The following is a 24,384-nucleotide window of genomic DNA, read 5'->3' as shown; positions in this document are numbered from 1 at the left end:
CCGCAGCCGCCCCCTCCTGGCCCGGGAGGGAGGCAGGAGCTGGGCTAGCCGTCCCCTGGAACCGCTCGCCCGGGCTGTTGCCGGAGCGGCCCCGGCCGAAGCACCACCCGCCCGGCCGGGAGCGGTTCCGGGTCGCGGAGGCGGGGTCTGCGGCGGCGGGGAGCGGCGGCGACATGGTGGGACGTGGGGGGGACGGGGACGGTAGCGGGGACGATAGCGGGGTGGCGGCGAGGTCTGACCCCTCCTTCCCCCCCCGCAGCGGTTCCGCTTCTGCGGAGACCTGGACTGTCCTGACTGGGTCCTGGCCGAGATCAGCACCCTGGCCAAAATCGTTAAGTGCCCGCCTGCCCCCCCCATGTCCCCCCCCTTGCCCCGGGCACAGTGCTCACCCGCCCTTTGTTATTCCCCCCCCCTCCCCGCAGTCCTCGGTGAAGCTGAAGCTGATCTGTGCCCAGGTGCTGCGGGACCTGCTGGGGGAGGCCATGGAGGTGAGTGGGACCCCCCCTCCCCCGTGTTGTCCGTGCGTTATAATTAGCAATATTACCGACTTTCATACCCTTAACACAAGCCTTAGCAGTAATAATGCTACCAGCCAGCCCTCGCAGTAATAAGACGGATGTTAATTGTTGGTAGTTTTAATACTAAAGTAAGAATTGTTAGTGTTGGTAGTGCGTTACTTCACTGCGGTACCTGGTGTTCGCTCCTCTCCCGCAGTATGAGAAGATCCTGAAGCTGACCTCGGATGCCAGGCTGGGTGAGCGGTGCTGTCCCATCCCCGAACAGGGATCTGTGCTCCGGAGACGGGAGCTGACTCTCCCTCCCTCCCTCCCTCCCACCCAGAGTCGGGGGATGTGAAGGCCACCATCGCTGTCCTTGGCTTCATCCTCTCCAGCGCCGCCAAGCACAATGTGGATGGCGAGTCCCTGTCAAGCGAGCTGCAGCAGCTGGGGCTGCCCAAAGGTAGGGGGTGGCCCCTCAGGGTGGTCATCGCCGGCTGGGCCTGGTGGGATGGCAGCTGTGCTGTCCCCTCTGTCTGCGTTACCGGGATTTGGCTGCAGCAGCAGCGTGGGTGGTTTTCTTGTCTTGTTTCTCATCCCCACCGTGCAGAGCATGCCGGCGGGTTGTGCCGGTCCTACGAGGAGAAGCAGAGCTCCCTCCAGGACAGGCTGAGGGCTTGCAGCCTGCGACGTGAGTGTGGCGTGGGGGGAGGCTGGGGGGGTCTCAGGGTGGGGGGCCCGGCACGCTGACTCCTGCCTGTCCCCAGTGAGCCAGCTGGGCTCGGTGGGCTGGCGGGTGGATTACACCCTCAGCTCCAGTGAGATGCAGGAGGTCAACGAGCCCCTCGTGCACCTGAGCTTCCACCTGCGGGACGGGGAGCGCGGCGGGACGGCGGCCGTCCCCGTGGCCCTCTCAGCCAACAAGTTCAGGGTGCTGCTGGCAGGTGAGGCTGGCGGAGGGGTGGCAGCGGGGAGTCCTGGCCCCCGGGGAGGCAGGGGCGGCGGGGGGGGATGCTGGTACCCCCCCACTACCTTTTCCATCCCTCCTCAGAGCTGAAGCAGGCCCAGGCCATGATGAACACCCTTCTCTGAGGTGCCAGCAGAAGGAGCAATGGCGGTGCAGGACCCAGTGGGCCCGAGCGTGCCCTGGCGCTGCCTGACTGGGGAGGGAGAAGCCGGGGGCAGCCCGTGGTGAGGCTGTGGCCCGGGGGGGAGCCGCAATAAAGGTACCGGTGACCTTGCCGAGCCGCATCCCGCCTGTTTTTCCCCTCCGCCGGCCCTGCCCCGCAAGCCGGGTGGGCCCGTCGACGTGGCGACGCGGCGGGACTACAACTCCCGGCGTGCATCGCGTGCCCGCGCGGCTAATGGGAGGGCGGGGGAGGGGCCTGGGCGTGTCCCCATGCGGCGGGGTGGCCGGTCGGGCCGCCCGGTGCCCACCGGTCGGCGGCCATGCCCGAGGGCCCGGAGCTGCACCTGGCCGGTCGCTACATCAACGAAGCGTGCGGCGGGGTGGTGTTCTCGGGCGGCGTGGAGCGGTCGGCGGTGAGCAAGAACCCGGAGGTGCCCTTCTCCAGCGAGGCCTACCGCATCTCGGCCACCTCCCGGGGCAAGGAGCTGCGTCTGACTCTGGCCCCGCTGGGCCCCGGAGAGCCCCAGGACCTCGTCTTTCGCTTCGGCATGTCGGGGTCGTTCCGGCTGTGCCCCGTCGCCCAGCTCCCCCGCCATGCCCACCTCCGCTTCCTCACCCGGGAGAGTCCCCCACGCGCCCTCTGCTTCGTTGATGCCCGTCGCTTTGGCTCGTGGCGGCTGGGGGATGCCTGGCAGCCAGGCCGTGGGCCCTGCGTCCTCTCCGAGTACCAGGCCTTCAGGTGAGCACCCTGCCAGCCGTGGCCCAGCCCGCGGGAAGGGCCTCCCCACTTTGTTTTGGCTGCTTTTACTGTGTGGCAGTAGGACGGCCGTGCCCAGGTGAACCTGCCTGATGGCCTGTGCCCTGTTGCAGGGAGAATGTGCTGAAGAACCTGGAGGACAAGGCTTTTGACAAGCCCATCTGTGAGGCCCTCTTAAACCAGAAGTTTTTCAATGGAATTGGGAATTATCTCCGCGCTGAGATCCTGTACAGGTAAGGTGGGTTGAGCACCAGCTGACCTGCTGTGGATGTTTGGTCTTCCAGGAGTTTGCTAGAGCTTGATAGCTCCTCAGCTAAGCCAGCTGGGCCTCCTCCCCTGGTAGACACGGGCAAGTGCCAGAATCGAGAGTTCTGGCTTGTGTGTAATAGATGGGCTCTCTCAGGTTGAAGATCCCTCCCTTCGAAAAGGCTCGGACTGTGCTGGAGGCCCTGAAGGATCAGGAGCAGGCGAGGAGGAAGAAGGTGAGGAATACCTGGTGCTTTGAAATGGGCTCGTTTCCAGACAGATGCCATACCAGGCATTTGTTTAGCTGTGGCCCTACAGGATGCCTCAGCAGCTCCATGGGGTCCCAGGAACCTCTTGCCTTCCATGCAGGGAGTTTGACTGAGCTGAGAAGTCTTCCTCAGTCCAGTTTGGGCTCAGCAGCAGTGGAAGTGATTCAGTTTGCTTCCAGCCCCTAGTCTAGGCTCAGCCCGGCTGCTCTGCTCTGTCTCTGCTTTGGACTTAGTTGGGTGCAAAGCTCTGGTTTGGGACTGCAGTTTCAGGCTTGTTCCAGCCCAGGGTTCGGGGTCAGTTTCAGTTCGTGTTTGGTTCCTCGCTCTGATGGGGCAGAACATTGTCACGAGGCCCTTGCGGAGCTCGCCTAGTCTCTGCCTGCGCTGCTGTTGGGAGGTATTTGCTGCAAATTTGCTGGGGGTGCACTCTATCCCTTCATCCAGGTCACTGATGAATATATTGAGCAGGACTGGACCCAGTACTGGCCCCTGGGGAACACCACTCGTCACTGTCCTCCAACTAGACTCTGTGCCCCTAATCACGACCCTCTGAGCTCTGTCTTTCAACCAGTTTTCAACCCACCCCACCTCCATTCATCTAACCCATGCTTCCTAAGCTTCCCGATGAGAAGGCTGTGGGAGATGGTGTTGAAGTCATGCCATCGTAGCAGGCCATCAGATTAGTCAGACATGATTTCCCCTTGGTGAATCCATGTTGACTACTTCTGATAGCTTTCTTTTCCTCCACATGCCTTGAGATGATGCCCAGAATGAGCTGTTCCACCATCTTTCCAGGGATGGAGGTGAGGCTGACCGGCCTGTAGTTCCCCCGCTCCTCTTCCTTGCCCTTTTTGAAGACTGGAGTGATGTTGGCTTTCCTCCAGTCCTCAGGCACCTCGCCTGTTCTCCAGGACCTTTCAAAGATGATGGAGAGCAGCCTGGCAATGACTTCTGCCAGCTCCCTCAGCGCTCTCGGGTGCATCCCATCGGGGCCCATGGACTTGTTGATAGCCAGTTTACTTACAGGATCCTTCTCCTCAAACATTTTACTGTCCTTTGCCATAAACACTCATGTCTGAGCACGTCTGCCCCTCCAACGGAGCGGCAAATGGGGTGCAGCAGTTCTGTAAACTCACGTGTGTGGCATTTGTTCACACGTGGCTGGGCTGATGAGCTGTGACGGCTCCCCAGGCACATGCCCGCGTGCCGTGCCAGCACTCGGAGGCATCTGGCTTCTGCTGTCTTAGGATGTATTTGCTGTGGGTGAAGAGGAAGGAGCGAGGGAAACAAACACCTTGCAAGTTTAAAATCTCTGGGGAAGGCTGTAGTAGAGCTCATGGCTGATCTCGCAGCCTCGGGGGAGGGGAGGTGGCTATTTTAAAGGAGGCTGAAAACAAAACATGCGACTTGAGGGCTGTTTTTACAAACTGCCTGTGTTCCCGTGTGCTACCCTGCTTTCATGTCTTTATAGCTGTGGGGAATGGGCTAATGCGCAGTTTGCAGCCTTGGGGGGGTCTGTGGGGTGAGCTTAGGGCTGTCACATGCTGTGGCAGGGCACTCTGTGGGGAGTGTGGTAGCTCATCCTCGGGAGGGCGAGAGGAGATGGGGAATTAGGCTGCTGTTGGGGAGGAGAGACCCCAATGTGGCTGGGGCTGCTGACAGGTGATTTCCCTCCCCTTCTCCCTGCCCCTGCAGAATCCTTCCCTGACGCTGAGCAAGAAGCTGAAGCTGATGCGGGAGAACCCAGATCTCCTGGAGCTGTGCCACACCGTGCCCATGGAGGTCATCTCGGCAGGTGAGGTGACAGGTAACAGGGACAGCTCATGGTGGTGGGGAGGCCTGGGCTTTGTGTTCCCAGCAGCAGGAGGCTGGGGAGGGCACCCTGACACCATGGTCACTGCTTTCTCTCTACTCCTGTCCTTTCCTTCTCTCCCTTCACAGAGAAAAAGCTCTTTGACCCAGACAATTCAGATAACTACGCGGCTTTCAAGAACTGGCTGCAGTGTTACTTGGTGCCTGGCATGAGCTCCCTGCGTGACCGCAATGGCAGGACCATATGGTTCCAGGTGGGAGTCTGGTGTCACTGCCTGGGGCTGGGTGCCCCTCAACCACTCCCCCAAGGGGACACCAGCCCATTTTTCGCTTGGCAAGGACCCCAGCATTATGCTGTGTCACTGGGGGTCTCCCTCTCCTCCAGACTGCTGGACGTGGAGGGGACAATGACCTTCTGTGTGGTGGCCAGCTGGTCGAGGGATGGCGGGCAGTCTGGAGCAAGAGGGGCTGATTGTGGGAGTGGGGGGCTTGGGTGGTCTGGCAGCCCTGTCCCTCCCTCCTGTGCCCTGCGTCTGGGTGAGGCACTGTGGTGGGGCCTTGCAGAAGGAGCAGGGGCTGATGGGGGAGTCCCCACGGCACAGGGCAGGCAGAGCAAGCCTGATTCTCCCGGCTTCCCAGGGAAAAGTGGCTTTTTTTCCCTATCACTGTCACGGCTGTCGGGTAGAGAGGGGGCACAGATTCTGCTGCCACTACTTGCAGAATGACTGCGCCCCAGTCACTACTCTGTCACCTTCCTTGCAGGGAGAGCCTGGCCCCATGGCTCCCAAAGGTGAGTGTCCTCTCTCCTCCCCGCGGGACTCACTCTTGCTCCAGGAGGGCTGGAGCCTGGGAAGCCCCATGCTTGTTGCTCAAGGGCACGGGGACAATTGCAGGAGCAAAGCCCCTCTCCCTGGGGCACTGGCAGGCCTATGATGGCCAGTGGCACTCGGGGACAGAGCCCGCTGTCCCCAAGGCTTCCTACCAGCATAGTTGCCTGCCTGGGCACAGCCATTGCATCTGCAGGATGATTTTCCAGGCCAGCACCTACGTCCCCTTCCATGCCTGCCAGGCTGGGAGCCGGAGGGTGTGCTCTCCCTGGGGCTGCGAGCCTGAACTGAGCAATGTTTTGGCAGGGGTAGGGGAGAGGAGTCCCCCTCAAGCCATTCCTCCACCCCAGTGCCAATTTCTCAATGCTCAGCTCATGCATCACCTGGGACAGCATTCCTGAAAGGTCATCGTACCGCAGCCTCTCCGCTGAGGTGCAGGCACTCTGACACATCTCCTCCTCACCCCTTCTGGGGTCGTCTGGCGCGTCTTCTGGGCCCAGGCGCAGACCCCTGGGCGCGTCTTCTCACGCAGGGCAGGCATCCCGCAGGAAACGCGCTCAGATGAAGGCAGATCCCAAGGCTCCGATCCCCAAGGTAAGAAGCTCTGTGGTTGATGTGGCTCCTGCTGGGTCTAGAGGCTGTCCTGTTCCCCAGCTCAGGCTGCTCCCGAATTCACCATGGGGCTCCTAACCTGGAGTTTCTCATCAGCCGGCAGTCCAAGCACATTTTTGCTGCTAAGGTCCGGCTCTCATGTCCACCCAGGTGACCATACATGCCTCGAAACGGCGCCCTAGGGCTGCAGCGAAACCCCCGGAGCCGGCTGCAGCGGAGGAGGAGGAGAAGGTGGCTGACGGGCCGAGGAAGGGACGTGCTCCTCGTGGGAGGAAGAAAGCGACCACCACTCCAGCCTTGTCCAAGCCTGAGGTGCTGGTCAAAGCCAGAAGAAGCCGCCGGACAACTGCGCGCACGGGCAGAGGTGAGGCTGGCAGTCCCTGCAGCTTTCAAATGCACAGGCAGGGGCTGTGGGAGTGCTCCCTCATGTCAGGGAGATCGCGGGGATGCCAAAGGGCAGGAAAGGGCGCAGCAGGGCTTCAGAGGGCAGGACCAGGCAGCCCCTCACCCTCTGACTTCTCATTTTCCTCTCCATCTTACAGGTGCAGCCCCTACTGTGTGAGTGCCGCACGCTGCCCTTCTCTACAGGGGCACTTTAAGAGCCACAGGAGGAGCTTGGGTTAGCACTGGGGAGAAATGGGGCTGCGCTGTACCTGTGCTCACGTCCGCTTGCTACCGCTGCGTCCTGCCAGCGTGGGAAGAAGCTGGGTTTGGTGATTGGCCTGATTTATCCAGCGTCCTCCTGCTGTCCCTAGGCATTTGACGGGCATAAGGGCCATGGACCCTCCCCCTCTGCCTAAAAGCGGATTCCCCCCCTCCTTTCTTTCTTCCCTTTCTGGCTGCTGCCTGCATCCCTGAGAAGGCTGTGTTTTTAGCTGACTAATAAAAGTATTTTCTGTAGAAATCACCATGGCCTTTTTGTGCCAAGGATAACCCCACTGTGCCCAGCCTCTTCCCCAGAGGGGCTGGAGCAGGCTTCCCCTCCACCTTATCCCCACAAAATTTATTCAAAGTCAGGCCGAACAGGGCCCTGAGCAACCTGATCTAGCTGAAGATGTCCTGCTTGTTGCAGGAGGGTTGGACTAGATGGCCTCAAAAGGTCCCTTCCAACCCAAAGCATTCTGCAATTCAAAACACAGGTACGCTCTGCCTCCCCAGTCCCAAGAGTGAGATCCTGTGAGGAGGATGCTAAGACAGCAGCAGCTACAGTAGAGCCCCTGGGAAGAGGCAGATCAGTGCAGTTATTTGGAAATAAATTAAGAAAACAGGCTGGAGCTTGTTTTTGTGTAATTCTCCTCTTTACTTGTGTTCCTCTTCCACAAGGGCACGACGAGAGGCAGGCGAAGGGAGAGGGAAATGACTGTAGTGTGCTTTTACAGTTGCTGCTAGAGTCTGGACAAGATGAAGGCCATGACGCAGGAGCCACTGTGGAAAGCTGCTGCTCCCCAAACCCCCCGGGGCTGGAGCAGAGCTCAGGCGGGGACAGCCAGCCTGTCCCACAACCCTAACCCACACTTTGGCTAGCTGGGAACTCGCTCCTCTCCAGTTAGGCAGGCGGACAACTGCCCTCTGTTCCTGAAGAACGTGGTTGTTCTCAAGCGCTGCTCTCCAATGGCTGTGGGGGACAAGGGGGAGACTCTTCCCTTCCCTGGAACCACCGCCTCCTTGCAGAGCTCTTGGGACAGGGGAAGCCTCAGGCTGCAATTTGAGCTCAGGGTGTTGGTCCAGGTCACCGCCGCGCTAGCAAGGGTGACTGATGGCGTCACTGCCTCAAGACCAAGAGGATGGAGAGCACATGGAAGGGTGTGAAGGAAAGCCTGACACCCCGCTGCTCCAGCGGCAGGCAGCCTCTCGAAGCCGGCCGCTCCAAGAGGTCACAGCTGGGGAAGAAAGCAGCCAGTGAGGCCAAAGTGAGTGATCTCCACTCCCCCCACATGCCCAGCCCTCTAACGTGGACTTACAGCATTGCCTCCTTAACGGGGAGGGAGGTCTGGAGCCAGGCGACAACCGTGCTGCCATGTGCCTCGTACAGCCGCACCACCACAGCTTCAGGTCTGTCCTCAGCCTTTGGGGGACACAGCAGACAGGAATTCAGACCAACAGGACCAGGCGCATCCCACCCTGCACCTTGGGGTACAGCCAGATGCCGGAGATGGCGGCCAAGTGGCTCTGCCCATGTGCACGTGCCTTCCCAGCCTGCCACTGTGCAGTGCTGACGACTGTGGCTGCAGCACCCACGCGCGGATCTGGGTAATACTGTGATCCCTGGTGCGAGTGCCTGCCCAGGCTGGCAGAGCGGGTGCTAAGCCCCCTTCTCCTCACCGAGCAGGACATGCAAACCAGAGGGTTTCCGCTCAGCTGAGCCTCCCCAACACAGCTGCAGAGGAAAAAGCAAACCTGTGTCCTGGTTTCAGCAAACCGGGACTAATTTATCTTCTGCTGCTTGAGAAAACTGCACTTTTAGAAGACTCTAGTGTCTGAATTTGTGATAATATTCACTTTATAGCTAGCTGTAGCATGCGGGTTTCAATGTCTCGGTGTTTTCGAGCTTGCCAGGTGCAGGGATGAGGAGGAGCGAGACCCGGGCACTTGACCCAAGCTGCCAGCAGGGTTATTTCATACCATGAACGTCACATTCAACAGTAATTAGAAAGTTTGCTGAGAAGTTCCCCCTCTCCCTCGATGGCTGCCATCCTGAGCACTCCTCGCCCCGGTGCCGGAGCCCGGAGCCCTTCCCTTCCTCCTGAAGCCACAGTGCTCGCCATGTCCCACATTTCACAGAATCACAGAATGGTAGGGGTTGGAAGGGACCTCTGGCGATCATCTAGTCCACCTAAACATGAGAAGGAGCTTCTTTCCTTTGAGGGTGGCAGAGCCCTGGCACAGGCTGCCCAGAGAGGTGGTGGAGTCTCCGTCTCTGGAGACATTCCAAACCCACCTGGAGGCGTTCCTGTGCAACCTGCTCTGGGTGACCCTGCTCTGGCAAGCGGTTGGACTAGATGATCTCCAGAGGTCCCTTCCAACCCTACCATTCTGTGATTCTGTGACTTTTGGACATCCAATTGACCTAACTGATCTCTCACTTGATCCTCCTCCACCCAGGGGAAGTCTTCCTCTTTCCCCGTTACTTTCCCCAAAGCCTGGGACTCCTGAGGGCTGGGCCGAGCAGTAAAGACTGAAGCAAAGAAGGCATTCGGTAACTCTGCCTTCTCCACATCCTCCATCACCATGGCTCCTGTCTCATTCAACAGTGGGCCCACAGCTTCTCTAATTTTCCTTTTGCCTCCAATATACTGGTAGAAGCCCTTCCTGTTGAGTTTGACATCCCTTGCCCTTTGCTGTCACCTGCTGGGAGTGCACAGCTTCCTGCTGATGGAATGGGCTGCATATAACCCTTGTATGTTTTATATTGGTATTGCGATAAATATTGGTTCTCAGTGTTATTATACTTAATTATCTAGTCTTATTCTATTACATCTGCTTACATTTCAGCTCTCGGGTTTCCTTGTTTTTTCCCTAGTTCCCCCTCCCGGGTGAGGAGGGGTCATCGGATGATAGAATAATCGTCTAAACGACAACAAATTGTTGTGGGTTCCTCAACCTGTAACACCACGCTTAACAACAACAGCAGCAGCTTAACCCGTCTGTCCTTCCCGCTTCTGCCCCGGGGACTTGCCTGCTTGACAGTCTCCAGCACAACCGCAGGTGAGCTGACAGAAAAGGCGCTCCAGGCTGGGCACTGAGCGGAGCTGGCTGTGACTGCATGGAGGGGGAAATTCAAGTTGTAGGCACACTGGATCACACCAGCCTCCTGGAAGGAACCTGCAACACAAGAACCTCTAGCCAGGCTCTACGCAGGCACAGCCAGATGTGCTCACCCTGGGGCTCACCAGAGCATCCCCCCCCGAAGCTGCACATCCCCACCGGACCCAGCTCTGCCCATCGCTCACCCTGGTGAGGCATCACGGCATATGTGAACTGGTGGTGCGCGATGTCTGCCGTGGCATCGGGGGACTTGGGTGCTCTCAGCCTAAGGCAACAAGATGTAGGTGAGACCGGTGTCTCAGCAGCACCCTCTGTCAGCCCAAGCCTGACATTGTCCCTCTGTCACCCAGCACTGTGACAAGACAGCTGCCTCCCTGTGCTACCTCAAGACTGTGCCCTGAGGTGGAAGCCAACGTGCTGCTGGTTTCCAGCAAAAGCAAAGAGACCCCGGACAAGGTGTCTCGGAAACTAAAAATCGACGTTTGAAGGGTGTTTTCCTGTGAAACTTGTGGCTGATGGACTCAAACTGAAATACAGAGAGTTTCTCTTAGCTTTGCACGAATCTGTAACTTTACCGTTTCTTCCCTCTCCTCCAGTCTCCCCTCCTGGGCTGTGTTTTAGCCAGCAACAGAAAAATTACGCGGTGCAAGTGATCTCTCTGATCTCTCCTAAATTATCTACGAACATAACTCATAGCAATTGCATTATCTTAGTCAATTGTAATTAAGTCAGCCAAAAGTTCTCAGACAACAGCTAGCTACTAAAACCAGACCATTTCCTTATTAACTACGATCACGTAGGGCCAGGCGTTGCCTTGACTTCCAAGAGACACTTCAGAAGGCGAAGTGACTGCTGCAGCTCCCCCCTCAACCCAACCCTACTCACAGCGAGAGGCTGAGGACGTTCCTGTGGGCAGATGCCCCGTATTTGCAGTCATTCAGCAGCGCCACCCCGAAGCAGTGCTCAGAGAGATCCAGCCACTTGTGAGCCCACACCTGGAAGAGGTACCAAGGGCCATCTTCACCATACAGAGCGACTGCCTGGGAGTAAACACACCCCCACCGCAGGAGGACCAGACCATTTTTCCTCTGACCTCAAATCGGGCCCAATCCCATGATGTGTTATAGTGTGTTGGCCGCTGCAGGTGTCCAAACTGGATCTCGTAGGTGGCGTTTGTGCTCCGGACCTGCACAGGGAACTCCACCTTCAGGAACTTGTGAGCCTCCTTCCACTCAACCTAAATGTTGTAAGAGAAGGGCATCATTAGAGGGTAGATTTAGATTAGATATCAGGAAGAAATACTTTCCTGTGAGGGTGGTGAGCCCCTGGCCCAGGTTGCCCAGAGAAGCTGTGGCTGCCCCATCCCTGGAGGGGTTCAAGGCCAGGCTGGACGGGGCTTGGAGCAACCGGGTCTGGTGGGAGGTGTCCCTGCCCATGCCAGGGGGGTTGGAACTAGATGATCTTTAAGGTTCCTTCCAACCCAAACCATTCTGTGATTCTATGATCACTATGAGGGGCTGACAAGCAGAGGCTGCACTCATCCTTCCTTGGTGTGCAGCAGCCAGCTCGCACCCAGGCTGGACCGTATACAATTAAAATCACAGTAGAGTCTGAACACAAATGAACTGGCGAGTCTCTCCAGCCCTTGTCCCTCAGGCTGCCTGTCCCTAAGGCAGCGGAGGACAGGCAGTGGGGGGCTCCAGGGAAGAAAACAGGAGGGGGAACGTAATTCAGACGCCAGGTTCAGCTCCCCAGTGCCCTGCCTGCACAGCACAGATGTCTGTATTGTGCAGCAGCCGCTGGCCAAACCTGGGTCAGGAAGCGGAGGTACGGACACGCGGCATCCAGGATGATCTCCTGGGTTAAGGTGCTGCTTTTCCCAATCCGCAGAGAGAAGCTCGCACTTCCCCGCAGGCCCCCAGCCAGGGTGATTTCCAGAGGCTTCAGCAGTGTTGTCACTGGCTTCCTAGAGAAAGGGGTAAAGGCAGAGCCTAGCAGATCCAGGTTCACAAATCCCAATCCAGCTGCCCACAGAGCGGGCACTCCCTTCTCTGGAGTGAAAGCTCTGTTAGAGATTTTGTTACAGTGAGGACTGACGGGGAGGCAAGAAGCTCAGAGCAAAGACAAAATCAAAGTGTTGCATGCACTGCTCCTCTACCTGGTTTCCAAGTGATAATCCATCACATCCCAGGCATCCCAGTACAGGGGAACATCATCAAAGAGTGCAAACTGGTTGGCATAGCAGCCATCTGGGACTGACTCTCTGGAACAAAGTGGAACAGAGAAACAGCAGTATAAGAACTGGCAGTGGAGAAGGGCATACAGTGAGAAGACGACCCGAGAGAGGTTTGAAGCACCCAGTTCCAGTAATCGGGTGAAAGACACACCTCTCAGAGTCTACCAGCCGAAGCGAGGTCAGACGCCCCATCGTGTCCAGGCAGACTGCAATCATCCCATTCTCCATGGTAATGGAGCCATCCTCCTGGAGGGAAAGGACAGAAATAGATTTCACAGACCTATACCTGCAGGAGCTGAGCATCCCAATTGCAGATCTAGTGTGCGGACTTGCTGCGTGCTGGATTCTCTAGATTTCTCCCCAGTCAAGCTTTGATGCAGGGTACACCGATCTGAGGACAACAGCCATTGTTCTTACCTGTTTCCTCACGGCCACAGGCTGAGCGGGCAGCAATGGCTCCCTCACTATAGCATAGCCCATGCTGGGGACTGTCACCAGAGCTGGAAAGTAAAGAGGTTCTGTTCCAACATCTGCCCCAGACCTAACCCTAAATCACACCATGCTGCCCTGCTGCTCTCACATCAGACCTACCGCCTCCTTTCATACCCTCCTCTTCTTCTTTATCCATAGCTCAGGGTGAACTTGAAGTGGGGTAAAGTCCCAAGGAGGGATCTGACAAGTCAATAAACCCTCCCCAGGCCAGGGAGAAGCAGAGTATTTCTTTGACAGCTGTCTCTGTCTCTGCCCCTGGAACAAATTCTGACACGAGTCACCCCCCGAATTAGACATACCTAAAGTCTCTGTTCCAGCTGGCCCAGTCCTGGAGATCACCTCGGTCCGCTCCCAAGGCAAGGTGTTTAACACAAGGGTGCTCTCGGCACTCCCTGCCTTGGATTGCAGCAGGTCCCCGCATAAGGACTGCACAGCTTCCTCCTGCAGCTGAGCACCAGCCCTGCGTATCTCTGAGCAATAAAAAGGCCTGAGTTAGATCCAGCCAGGCCATTTCTCACATCTGAGAGAGTTTCTGGAACTCCCATCCAACGCACACACACTTTAGCTACTTCCAAGATACAATTACTAATTATTATTAATTATTATTATCTATTAGTAAGTAATTAAAGTTTATAATTATTCTTAACTTTGTCGTTACAAGATTACAATGAGCTATGCCAGCTCAACTGGAAAATCGTGGTGCTACAATAGAGTAAAGCTACTGCAAGTGCCTGTGGGCAGGCAGGAGCAAACCTTTGCTAGGGTCTACCCTGGCATGCCAGCAGCAAGCAGAGAAGTCAGTAATTCGGGATGTTTTTTAATCCCTTGGCTCCCCTGCTAATTCCCTGCTGAGTTAGCGCTATTACAGACACACACCTGCACAGGTTCAACCCATAGCGCCTGGCAGTCCAGGATTGAAAACCTCTGCAGCCCCACAAGGCAGGAGCCAGTGTGTGCTCTCACAGACAAGCGCCCTCCTAACCAAACTCCCTGCTCACCAGCGTAGTATTGCAGGGCATCCTCAACCACGAGCTGGATACAGCTGCCTGGCAAAACATCATGGAATTGGTTCAGCAGCAATAACCTAAAACAGAGAACAGAAACCAGGTGAGGAAGCAGGGGAGAGCAGCAGATTTGTTCTGGTTTACTAAGCTCTGTTTGCAAGATGGACAAACTTAACAATTGTTCCTTAACCCCTCGTTAACAAACACTTGAGAGAAAAGGATTTTTATCTGTAGCATCCTCTAAATCCCTTTATGTTAGGACTTGTCAACTGTCATTTTAGCAAACCACAACCATGGGGAGTTAAGAGCTATTTTTTTTTATCCCTTGGGGCTACCAGATATATTGTTGCACAAGTTCAGACAAGTCCAAACTCGGAGGAATATGCTTAGATCGGAAACAAAGCTTCCAGCCAGCACAGTAGTGTGGCTTCGGAGCTATCTTCCAACAGGAGAATCAAGCAAAGCACTGAAACACTTTCCAGGTGGAGCCCTGATCAGTTTATGGAAGGGGTTGTGTACACACAGCACGGCAGTACCGAATCTGCAAAGGTCCCTACACCCTAACTGTGCACCACTCTTTCACTCAATCAAGAGGCAGCTCAAATGAAGACAGGTTGTGGTCAGTCAGCCTTCTGGCTCCAGCTGAATGGGGCTGAGAGATAAGTGACCAATAACTGCCCACAACAGTGCGGTCCGACTGGTCCAGGCTAATTTTGGTGCACTGATAGTAAGGATTTCTATCCAGTCTCAGGCAGGGACAAGGAGCTATTGGGGATGAGGACTGGTACCTCAAGAGCACCCAGCTCTCATGTTGAAGTCCCCAGCCCTCACCACATCCTCCCCTTGGTGCCGCGAGTGCTTCCGTACACCCTCACCTCCAGAGCCGCTGCAACTGGCTGGCAGGATACTGGAACGTTCCGCTCTGTGCCAGAGCCAAGGTGCTGAGCACTTCGACATCGTGGAGAATTCGCTCGCACTCCCGATTCCCCTTCTTTATCTGGTGTCAAAGCAAGGAGAGGAGAAAGATGCTTAGGAAATGGGTAGCTAGGAGTGGATCTCTCACACCAGCAGCAAAAGCTCAGCTCCAGTGCAGGAAGGTTGGCTGTTGTAAGTGTCATGAGTTTGCCACTACCAGTGAGTTATATTTTGGCACAGATCAAGCTGAAACTCCCAGCACAGGACATAGCTTTCCCTGTCCCTTCCTCCCTTTCTTCTGGCTCTTCATCCAAGCTCTGCAACTATCTATCTGCTGAAGTGAAGGATGTGGCAGCTATTGACCAAGGGAAGCCCTGCTGTGTCCAGGCTTCCTTCTCACCCCTTCAAGAAAGTCCAACAATAGATTTGCCTTTTGGAGTCCTGGCTACAAGCTGGCTCCCACTGTTGAGACCTAAAGGGCACTGCCCAAACCCTGGAGCCACCTGAGCAGTAGCAAAGAGAACTAGGAATGACCACCTTCCCTGGGGACCGAGGAGACCGCTGTCCCCATCCCACACGTGCAGTCACCTGGGCCTGGGTGGTATACGTGCCGTTGTGCAGCTCAAGGAAGAGCTCTCCCACCCAGGTGCACAGCTGTGATGACTCCTTCTCCAGGACAGAAAAGAGTCGGTCGGGAGTTGAGATCTGAACCCTGCAGGAGAGACGCACAAACAGCCAGGGGAGAAGCCTGTGGCACAGCTAAAGGTGCATCCCAACCAGAAAGGCAACAGCCACAGAATCGAGGCCTTGGAAACCCCAACACAACGACACACAACCTCCTCCTACCCCTCTCCCACTCCACGCTGCTTGCCATGGGGACAGGGACATTCCCCAGGTAGGGCCTGACTGCCAGGCACCGCTGCTGTGCTGGCCACTCACCCCATGGCTCTACCGAGGGCTCGCAAGTAGTCCACAGCTGCCCCACATACTTGTTCTTGCAGTCCTTCATGACGGAGAGACTCTGTCTCCCTGACAATCCTTCCTAGCGCCCTGCTCATCCCGCTTGCTCCCTGCCTTCCTTCGCACACCTGTTCCTTTGGCCGTGCTGAAGGCCAGGCCCGGCTCAAAACAAGTGCTCCCGCAAGGGGGGAGGGAGGGAGCTCTCCTCTCACCTTGGCAGCCCATCTGTGTCACTCATTCTCTTTATCCTGTCCAGCATTTTCTGCGTGGGGCCCCCTCCTCCATCTCCAAAGCCGAAGAGGAGAGCGCTGTGGTTCACACGTCCTTTGTCCTTGTTGTTCTTCACCGTTTTCAGCATCTAGAGGGAATTTTTGACAGCTGCAATCCCCTGGTGCCCAGCCCCAGCTCCACACAAGAAAGCCGGGTCAGCCCTTGGGGTGCAAAGACCAGTCCTGCCCCTCTTCCCCAACCCAAACTGCCAAAATGAGGCACAGATGCATCTCAGAGGCGGTCAATTGACTGCCAGGCACCCAAACAGCCTCTGACCACCAACGCTGCCAGCTATCCCGCTCCCTTCCCAGGCAGTGCCCTCACCTCGGAGCCTCAGATCCAGCCCTGAGGGGCTAGCGCCGCACTTCACACGCGGATCTGGCAACCTCACTTACCTCCTCCACTTGCCCATGCATCTCATAGGAGTCACCAGGGGGAAAATGGGTCAGGACTCGGGAACCATCAATGCCTTCCCAGAAAAAAGTGTGATGCTAGAGGGGAACCAAAGGAAAGCGTGGTGTCTTGTACAGACCCCCTATACCACACAGTGCCAAAATGCTGAAGCACAGCCCCATTATTCCCAGGAGTTCCCAAAGAGAATCTCTGGTCATGCTGGTATCAGAAAGAGACAAATTCACCCTTAGCTCAGGGTTTCAAGGCTCCCAAACTCATCTCCCACAAAAACGTGTGCATGGAGGGCACACTTCAACCACATCAGCACAGAACTCGTGCACTTAAAGCCCATGTTTCCTTGCAAGCCCTGTCAAACACAAAGCCCAGCACCTTCATCACCAGGGAAGTGCACAGGGGACAGGCACCTCTGAGCCCCCTGAGGATTCAAACTGGGCCTTCACTTTCTCTCCACAGGGTTGCAGGATGCCCTGACAGATCAGTGCAAGAAGACAGTTGCACAAGGATAAGGAAAGCCACAAGGGCAGGGGACAGCAGAGGAGAGGCTGGATTTGCTGTCTGTTAGACCTACACGCAGGTCGCAGCTTCACATCCGAAAGCAGAAGGAATTTGTAGTCCAGGGGCCCATCTGGGATCTCTAACCATGTCCTTCCTCTCCCCTAAAGCCTGACAGGACATTGCTACCACCACAAACTGCCCACGTCTTTGAGCTTCTGGAAAAAAAGCCTGTGTCAGCTGAGTGGGAGGACTGGCTCGACCTGTGCAACCAACAGGCCCAGCCCTGCAGATGGACTCCAGCAACCGCAAGTCCATCCCCTTGGCAAGAAGGGAAGCACAGCTCACCGGGAAGGTGTTCACCAGGTTCCAACTAAGCTTCTGCGTGAGGAACCGCCTGATCCCACAGCCACGCATCAGCTGGGGCAGCTGGGCTGAGTATCCAAATGTGTCCGGCAGCCAGAACTAGGAGCAGAGGTGACAGCAGCAGAGACATATGCATGAGTCACAGTGGTCGCACACCACAGTCTGAGCTCGTGGAAGTTTTCTCGGTAGTCAGGCTCTGAGCCCTTCTTGCAGAGGGAAATGAAGATGTGCTAGACAAGGAGCAATTCTAGAGACCTACCAGGGACCTACAGGCAATATAACCAAGCCCTGGGCCTGTGCTAACTGCCATTATACATGGGGGAATCCGTATTTACTCAGCACAGCTTTAGCTGCAAGAAGCAGGCCAACGTGAGGCACCTGAACATCACATATGGAAGGCAAACCAGGGAGAAACCCTCACACATAGCAAGAGGTGGAAGGAGATGGTGAACAAGGAAGGTGTGCTGGAAAAGAGCAAGTACCTCTGAGCAGATCCGGCCAAACTGCTCCTGGAAAAACTGCTGTCCCTGGAGGAACTGCCGCACCATGGACTCCCCACTGGGCAGGTTACCATCCTGGGGGGAAAGCACGGGGAGTCAATGCAGCAAGTCAGGTGCCGGGGAAGGGGAGGTCTTGCGAGTGCCCCATTCCAACCCACTGTCATCCTGACCTGGCAGATCACAGGGAGGATCTGAACAGAGCTCTGCAGAGGGCAAAGGGAGGAACAGAGCTCAGCCAGTCCAGACCAAAGCTCCTTTCTCAGGGAATGAGACAATTTGGGGGAGGGATGGTATTTTTGCTAGGCTAGACACTGCAGACAGCTACTGTTTTCTGGGCTTGGAGACATCACCAACCAGACAGGCTCAGCAAGGCCTCTGCTCTGCCCCTTTCAGTGTCAGGACTGGTTCCAGAGGGATGGCACAGGGAGGATGCAGTGAGCCAGGCTCACCATGCTTCTCACCATTTCCACCCAGGTGCCTCCGACGGGAATGAACTGCCCCTTCGCCACGAAGTCCTGAATCTGCGCGTAGAGTCCGGGATACCAGCTCCGCACCCACTCGAACTGCTGTGCCTGCCAGAGCGCACAGATCTGCCTCAGCTCCCACCACAGCTCCACACTCATGTCCCTCCCCTCTGTGGCTACACAGGATGCTCTCAGTGAGACCCCCATCTCGTTTTGAGTCATGCTGGAGAAGCAACAAGCCACGAGCGGAAGGAGAGCTCCCCAGAGGGAGATCACTCACCTGGGAGCAGGTGAAGGTGAGCTCTGGATTGCACTCCATCAGACGGACCACTGTGACCCAGCTCCGAGCGCACTTACGGATGGTCTCCTCATATGGCCACAGCCAGGCTGCGGGGACGGAGTGGTTATTATTCAGCATAAGCTCCTCTGGGAATGGGGCTATGCTGCCTTTCACAGATCAGCTACGGAAAATGCTAGGGCAAAATGCTGTCCTTCAACTAAGTGTCTGACAGCAACACGGCCTGGGGCCTCCAACTCCCACTTCTCCTGCTGGCTTTCTGCTGAGATTGAAGCCCTTCCAGGGACTGAAAACTGAGGGGTGAAGTCCAGCAGGTGGAAGGCAGTGGTCTGTAATTCATCCCTCATCACCAGCACGGCATCAGTGCTCCAAATGGCGCAGCTAGCCAGACACACGTTCCCCTGCCTTGGTGACAGACCAGCTCTATGGCAGCACAGAGGTCCCTTTCCCTTCCCTTGGGGCACAGTACCCAGCACCTGGAGCCTAACGGCAGCCAGCTCTCCCCTTAGGCAGCGTGCCCTGACCCCCAGGTCAGCAGAGAGGGAACGCTGTGCTGCTCTCACCAGAGTCAATGTGGCAGTGACCCATGGCATGGATGGTGTGCTGGCTCTCGCCATTCCTCTGGCTGAAGATCGTCGCAGCCAGGTCACGGGCAGCAGGGAAGGTGGAGGGGTCCATAACATCACACACGTTGATCATCTGGTTGGCTGTGTACAGTGCCTGGAAACTCCTCTGGTTTTCCTCCCCGAGGAGCTGGGGTTGGGAGTGATAACAGCTTGACTCTGAGCTCAGCTCATCCTCTGGCTCAGGCCAGCTCTCTGTACCAGCTTGGATGCTATCTGCCCAAGGGAGAACCTGCTACCTCCTTCCAACATCTGGCTCTGCCAGTGGTGACAGGTAAACACCGTGTCCCTGCTTCACAGATACAACCTTGTTTCTTTGCTCATTTGCCTTCTAAAGCCAGGTTACACACACGCCCATCTCAGGGGGTGCTGGTCTAACAGATCCTGCCCTGGAGCAGAAAGTGGGTGAAAAAACCCACCTGTGGCTTCTCTCTCTTCAGTTGTCTCCTACTATAGACATTGTCAATTCTGCTAAAGTAGCAGGACCAAATATTTCCTCCTCCAGGGCCTCCTGGTGGGAGGGGACAGGTCATGGAATGGCGGCAGAAAGGGTAAGATGAAGTTGTGGAAGGAGGTGGAAATGGTGAGATAAGGGAAGAGAATGAGCTCACAGACCTGGGCCATGCCCAGCAGTATTTCCAGATCCACCAGCAGCTCGTAGACATCCCTGTTGAAGACGACCAGCTCAGCCTTGCTCAGGGTGAACCTCCTGTCAGGGTCCGGAGGGGCGATCATACTGCCCTTGCCAGCCCCAAAGAGACCATTGCAGGCCAGCTCCACGTACAGCGTCAAACTGCAGAGACCAAAAGGAAACCACTAGGGAGCAGATCACAAGGAGCTGGGAGATCAACTGGGAAAGTCCGTTTCTCTCCCTGGGGTGGGTTCGGCCCAACCTGAACAACGGACAGAGCCCCTGAACACCGGACACTTCTCAGAGCACCAGGGCGCAGGCAAGAATGTTTCACCCCATCCTCTTAGCTTCAAACAACACCAAGCTCCCCCAGTGGAGCGGGGCTCCGGCGAGGCTCACCACCCACCTGTGGGGCTCTGTCGCTTTCAGGCTGCTTGTCAGGATGTAGCTGGTCTTCTCACCTTCCTTCGTCAAACCCTGCAGGGGAGGGTGGCACTTTTAACACAGGTCTTCAGAGGTCCACGATGGGCAGGACAAAGCCCAGCTGGATAGAGGAGTCTGGTCCCACATCTCATGGGATGGAACAACTGGCTTGGAAGCTGCTGCTGCCCCAGCAGTAACACAAACCCTGTGGACGCCACCATAGAGCAGGGCAGGGCTGCAAAAGGTCACCTGAGCCATTCCACCCCCTCAAAGCAGGACTGAAGTTGACCTGTGTGACAAGAGTCTGTCCCACTGCTCTTTACAGCAATGGAGACTTAGATCTCAGGCCCAATGTTTGCCTACCCTTCTTCCAAGACAGACTTGCTAATGTCTAAGCAAGGGATTTTCAGCTGCTACTGGCTGGCAGACCAGAATTTTAACTCCTGGCGGGGGGCAACCTCTAGAAAACAGACTCAGACCCACTACTAAGGCTTGCCTTTCTGGGACGAACTTTGGAAATAGCCCACAGACCCTCTGTGGTCCAACAGCACAAACCATGAGAGTAGTCCCCTCTCCCACCCCACGCATCAGACTTTTCACAAACACTACCCTTCTCTGCACAGCAGATTTTTCCCATATTTAAAGACAGCTCTCCTATTGCCTCAGAGATTACAACTCGAGGCTAAAAAACCTCCTCATGTCCTCCTCCTGACCTGCAATTGTTCTTGGTTCACATACAGACATTACTCCGAGAGTGCATAATAAACAGGAGGGGGTTTCTTCTACTGCCCCACTGCAGAGAGGTAAGGGAGATAACCACTCTGCACATAGCTGAGTGCCTGGCACAGCTGGCACACCCCTGATCCACACCTCCTTACCTGGACAGGCTGGGCGTCGCGCCACACCATGCCCTCCCCATCGCTCTCCCAGATGAAGTGCACTTCCCGCCCTGCCCATGCCAGGGGGATGCTCAGCTCTACCTTAAACCAGCACGTCTCCCACCTGGAAGAGAGCAGGCAGCAACCTCAACCCACCCCATGGGAAGCCACAATTCCTCAGAGCCTCCATGGAAAAAGCAGAGTGAGGACTGCTCACAGCCCTTACGGCAGGCTGGTGCCCAGGCTGCAAGGAGGCACGGCAGCCCCAGTGGGTGAGTAAGCTCAGAAAGCAGCACACAAACCCCGTCGTGCTGGCCTCACACCAGCCTCTTCTGGGACTCCAGAGAAATGGACAGCAGCATCGTGTCTTTGACAACAGCTAGGAAAAAAAATCCCAATCTTCTCCCAGCCCTGAGAAAGCATACAGGTCCCACACAGAGGCAAATATTAGTCACAACCATGGCTACAAACAGGGGCTCTCAGCAGAAAGAATCAGTGAACCTGGCCTTTCACTTTTTTTGGAAACATACACATCTCAGTCAGTTCCCTCATGGAATCTCCCCAATGGCTTCTAGGCAGACACCTACCTAAAACACCAGCGAAGAGGATTATCATCTCATTTCTTCGCCATTGAGAGCTTGTGAGGAGTCACACAAACAAGTAGCTCTGAGACGTGAGCTCCAACCCCACCGCTGTCATGGTACCCCTGAAACGTGGTACTTACGTGGGCCCGAAGGAGTCTCCCACTTTAGCTGGTGTGAATTCCTGCCTGACAGCCTCATTGTACGGGATGCGCCGCGGGGTCTGGAAGCAGGAGAGCGATGCCGGCGGACAACGATCCCCAAAGAGCCTGCAGTAGGAGACCATTATTAAAGCCGGTCCTGTGTGGACCAGCCCACAGGGGGTGTGTTTGGGGGGGGACTGGGATCACTCTTGTTTCCCCAGCACGGCTGTATCACCCTGCTACCACTTAACACCCTCACAGCATTAACTGAACGACACAGCAATAATTTGCCCTGCTGAAGGGGCTTGTTGGAGCCACCCCCACCACGAGGGCTGGGGGCAGAGGCGACTGTGCCAGCGACACCCTGAGGCAGAGCTCTGTGCTGGCCCGGGGCGTGTGTGTGCTTTGCTCACTAAGACCCCCGACCGGCAGCAACCCGGGGCTAGCAGGCCCGGGGCTAGCAGGCCCGGGGACGGCGCGGCCCACCCCCACCTGCTGCCAGCGTCACGGAGAGGTGACGGAAGGGGAGGGGAAGCGATCCCACGGCCCACCTGCCCCGCAGGTTGCAGTCGGTGAAGTAGGTCTCGGAAAGGAACTTCTCCACCCGCTCCAGCGCCGTGCGGCGGTGCTTCAGGGCTGCCATGACGGCGGGCGCGGCGGGCTCTGCGCAGGCGCGCGGGGCGGGGCGGCCCGGAGGCGGGCACGGTGTGGTGGGCCCTGGAGGTGGGGGGCGAGGCTCGCTGCCCGGCATCCCCGCTTCCAGCGGCGGCCGCCTGCCGCGGCTCGGGGAAGCTCACCGGGATGCCTCGCGGTGTCAAGGGGCTGTCCGGGGAAAGGGCCGGGCCCGCCTAGCCCCGCCGAGGTGAGCTCGGGTGACAGGGCCTCGACCGGGCCCTGAAGGACGGCCGGGCCCTGAAGGACGGCCGGGCCCAGTCCTTCTTCCAGCGGGCCTGGAAAGGCGCTCCCGCGGATGGTTGTTACTCACTCTGCCGGCTTCCTGCGCTCCCAGCTTCTGGAGGAAAATAAACGGCTCGTTACTGCCTCCCGCCAGCACCAAACACCGCACCTTTTAGTAAATTAATGGGAAACGGGAGGCAGAACCCGAGCAGAGGCATCTCGTCTCTCTCTCCTTTGGCCTCAGCGATCCTGCACCCACCTCTTGTCCTCCCTACCCCCTTATTTTCCGTAAGTGCCCTGAAATTTCATTGTGTATGATCAGGAAGAAAGGAAGAATCTGTACACAATGATTAGCCCTGATATTTTAATGGAAATACTGCACTACAGTCAAGTTTACAACATTTGTATAGAAATCACATGGATTTGTGGGCCGAGGATCACATTACAGAATACAAAAAGCAAGTTCAAATAAAAAGAGAAAAAAACCCCAAACCTCTGCTATTGTACAGGCTGGGAGCAGAGCTGGGATGTCGGACGGAGGCGGTCTCCCCACGCATATGCCAGGGATCCGTGCCAGCCCCCCTTGCGCTCATTGACATGCAGGCACAGACTCCTGGGACAAGACACCCACCAAGTAGCAGCAACTGGTACTTCCAAGCTGGTCAAAAGTCTAAATTACCCCAAGATTTTTTGCTTCCAGATCACCTTGAGCATACAACAGGGAAATAAGGGGGAAACAGAGAGCGGAGGAGCGTGCCTGAAACTTTAGAAGTGGAAGAGGACACGCAAGAGCCCCTTCCTGCCCGGTTACAGCAAAGGAGGAAAAGCAAGACAGGTAACTTATTGCTGGCAAACTGTGAGTATTCCCCACTGGGCTCTTCCCTCTCTCCATAGGAGGCTCCCATTCAAGATCTGCCTGCTGCACATTGGCTGCCAATGAGTAGTGGCCCCTCAGGGCTGTGCACTTCCAGCCCATCTCTCCCAGCTGCGGAAGGGCCAGTGAGGCACACATCCCCCTCCACACCTGCTCCCCAGCCTCTCCCCGAGGAGATGACCTGCTGTCTTGGAAAAAAAAAAATAAATCCTTGGGAGAGGTTTAAGCAACGGCAAAGCCCTGCTCATGTCTCCCCAGCTGTCCCTGGTGCCGTTTCGGGTGCCTTAGGACTGGCAGCATGGGTTTGTGCAAAGGAAAGCTGCCTCCTTTGAGGAGGAGAAACAGTGCAGTTGTGTCTGTCGTGGCTTACGAAGTCCGTGGCGACTTCTTTTTTTTTTTTTTAAAAGCGGAATCTTCCCCCGTGTTTTAAATATCTGCCAGCACTAAACTTCTATATTTAAAAAAATATATATATCCCATAGGTGGATTTCACTAGCGAAACGCAATGAGACCCGCCCCATCCCCTCACCCTTCTCTTGCACGCACACATGCACCGCACACAAACACACACGCAGAGCAGCTCTATCAAATACTGGTTTGGTACTTCAGATGATGTTTTCTCCAATACTGAGAGGGAAAAATACATCAGCACAATCAACCCCAGCTAAGTAGCTCAGCAACACTTCCCAAAAGCGAAGGTCCTTGGAGCTGGAAGACTAGGTGGATAAAAATTACCCACCAGGAAAAGCAAAAATTAAAAAAAAAAATTAAAATTATATAATATATATTTATATATCTTAACAGGCTGCCTATACCTCGGTTGTGTTAACCACAAAACGCACACACTGCCTTTGCTTTTTCCTCTCAGATTGTGAAGCCAATCATACAAAAATGGTTGGATGCACCATCCCTCCCCTTTCCCCACCCCAAAAACTGCATGCTGCACGGTGCCTTTCAGACCAGGAACAGGGCTGTGGGTGAGCGAGTGTCTTCCTCCAGTTAAGAACAA

The 24,384-nt window shown here is 56.2% G+C and overlaps 3 protein-coding genes across 6 annotated transcripts; 2 read left to right on the top strand and 1 right to left on the bottom strand.

Annotated features, from left to right (window-relative positions):
* Positions 1–43: 43 nt before the first annotated feature.
* Positions 44–1,684, top strand: COMMD4 (COMM domain containing 4). 3 transcript variants are annotated; one of them, XM_063345726.1, is made up of 8 exons: positions 44–176; positions 260–331; positions 456–488; positions 715–754; positions 843–960; positions 1,108–1,188; positions 1,317–1,441; positions 1,549–1,684. In XM_063345726.1, the coding sequence occupies exons 1-8, from the start codon at positions 174–176 to the stop codon at positions 1,587–1,589; spliced, it is 513 nt and encodes a 170-aa protein (XP_063201796.1). In that variant the 5' UTR covers positions 44–173; the 3' UTR covers positions 1,590–1,684. The 3 variants fall into 3 exon arrangements, with proteins under 3 accessions (XP_063201796.1, XP_063201795.1, XP_063201794.1); XM_063345725.1 differs by having other exon boundaries at positions 841–960; positions 1,265–1,441; XM_063345724.1 differs by having other exon boundaries at positions 121–176; positions 423–488; positions 841–960; positions 1,265–1,441.
* A 253-nt stretch (positions 1,685–1,937) lies between these two features.
* On the top strand, positions 1,938–7,056 carry NEIL1 (nei like DNA glycosylase 1). Of its 2 annotated transcripts, none has more exons than XM_063345723.1 (9): positions 1,938–2,365; positions 2,497–2,616; positions 2,787–2,865; positions 4,594–4,693; positions 4,840–4,964; positions 5,473–5,500; positions 6,070–6,131; positions 6,300–6,513; positions 6,692–7,056. In XM_063345723.1, exons 1-9 carry the CDS (start codon positions 1,947–1,949, stop codon positions 6,709–6,711), a joined length of 1,167 nt encoding a protein of 388 aa, XP_063201793.1. In that variant the 5' UTR covers positions 1,938–1,946; the 3' UTR covers positions 6,712–7,056. The 2 variants fall into 2 exon arrangements, with proteins under 2 accessions (XP_063201793.1, XP_063201792.1); XM_063345722.1 differs by having other exon boundaries at positions 4,594–4,705.
* A 369-nt stretch (positions 7,057–7,425) lies between these two features.
* MAN2C1 (mannosidase alpha class 2C member 1) lies at positions 7,426–22,451 on the bottom strand. The gene is made up of 26 exons (XM_063345718.1): positions 22,156–22,451; positions 21,605–21,730; positions 20,881–21,004; positions 19,986–20,056; positions 19,564–19,741; positions 18,889–19,078; positions 18,308–18,414; positions 18,025–18,135; positions 17,546–17,638; positions 17,046–17,162; positions 16,187–16,282; positions 15,734–15,879; positions 15,150–15,273; positions 14,522–14,643; positions 13,641–13,726; positions 12,942–13,112; positions 12,568–12,650; positions 12,302–12,396; positions 12,073–12,177; positions 11,724–11,880; positions 11,008–11,151; positions 10,800–10,909; positions 10,100–10,179; positions 9,826–9,971; positions 8,111–8,214; positions 7,426–8,029 (listed from the first exon to the last, which is right to left on the bottom strand). The coding sequence occupies exons 1-26, from the start codon at positions 22,353–22,355 to the stop codon at positions 7,912–7,914; spliced, it is 3,204 nt and encodes a 1,067-aa protein (XP_063201788.1). The 5' UTR covers positions 22,356–22,451; the 3' UTR covers positions 7,426–7,911.
* Between the last annotated feature and the right edge of the window lie 1,933 nt (positions 22,452–24,384).

This window comes from Chroicocephalus ridibundus, chromosome 9 (genome assembly GCF_963924245.1).
Source record: "Chroicocephalus ridibundus chromosome 9, bChrRid1.1, whole genome shotgun sequence".
NCBI classification, from domain to species: Eukaryota; Metazoa; Chordata; class Aves; order Charadriiformes; family Laridae; genus Chroicocephalus; species Chroicocephalus ridibundus.
This window is presented reverse-complemented; position numbering and strand designations above follow the sequence as displayed.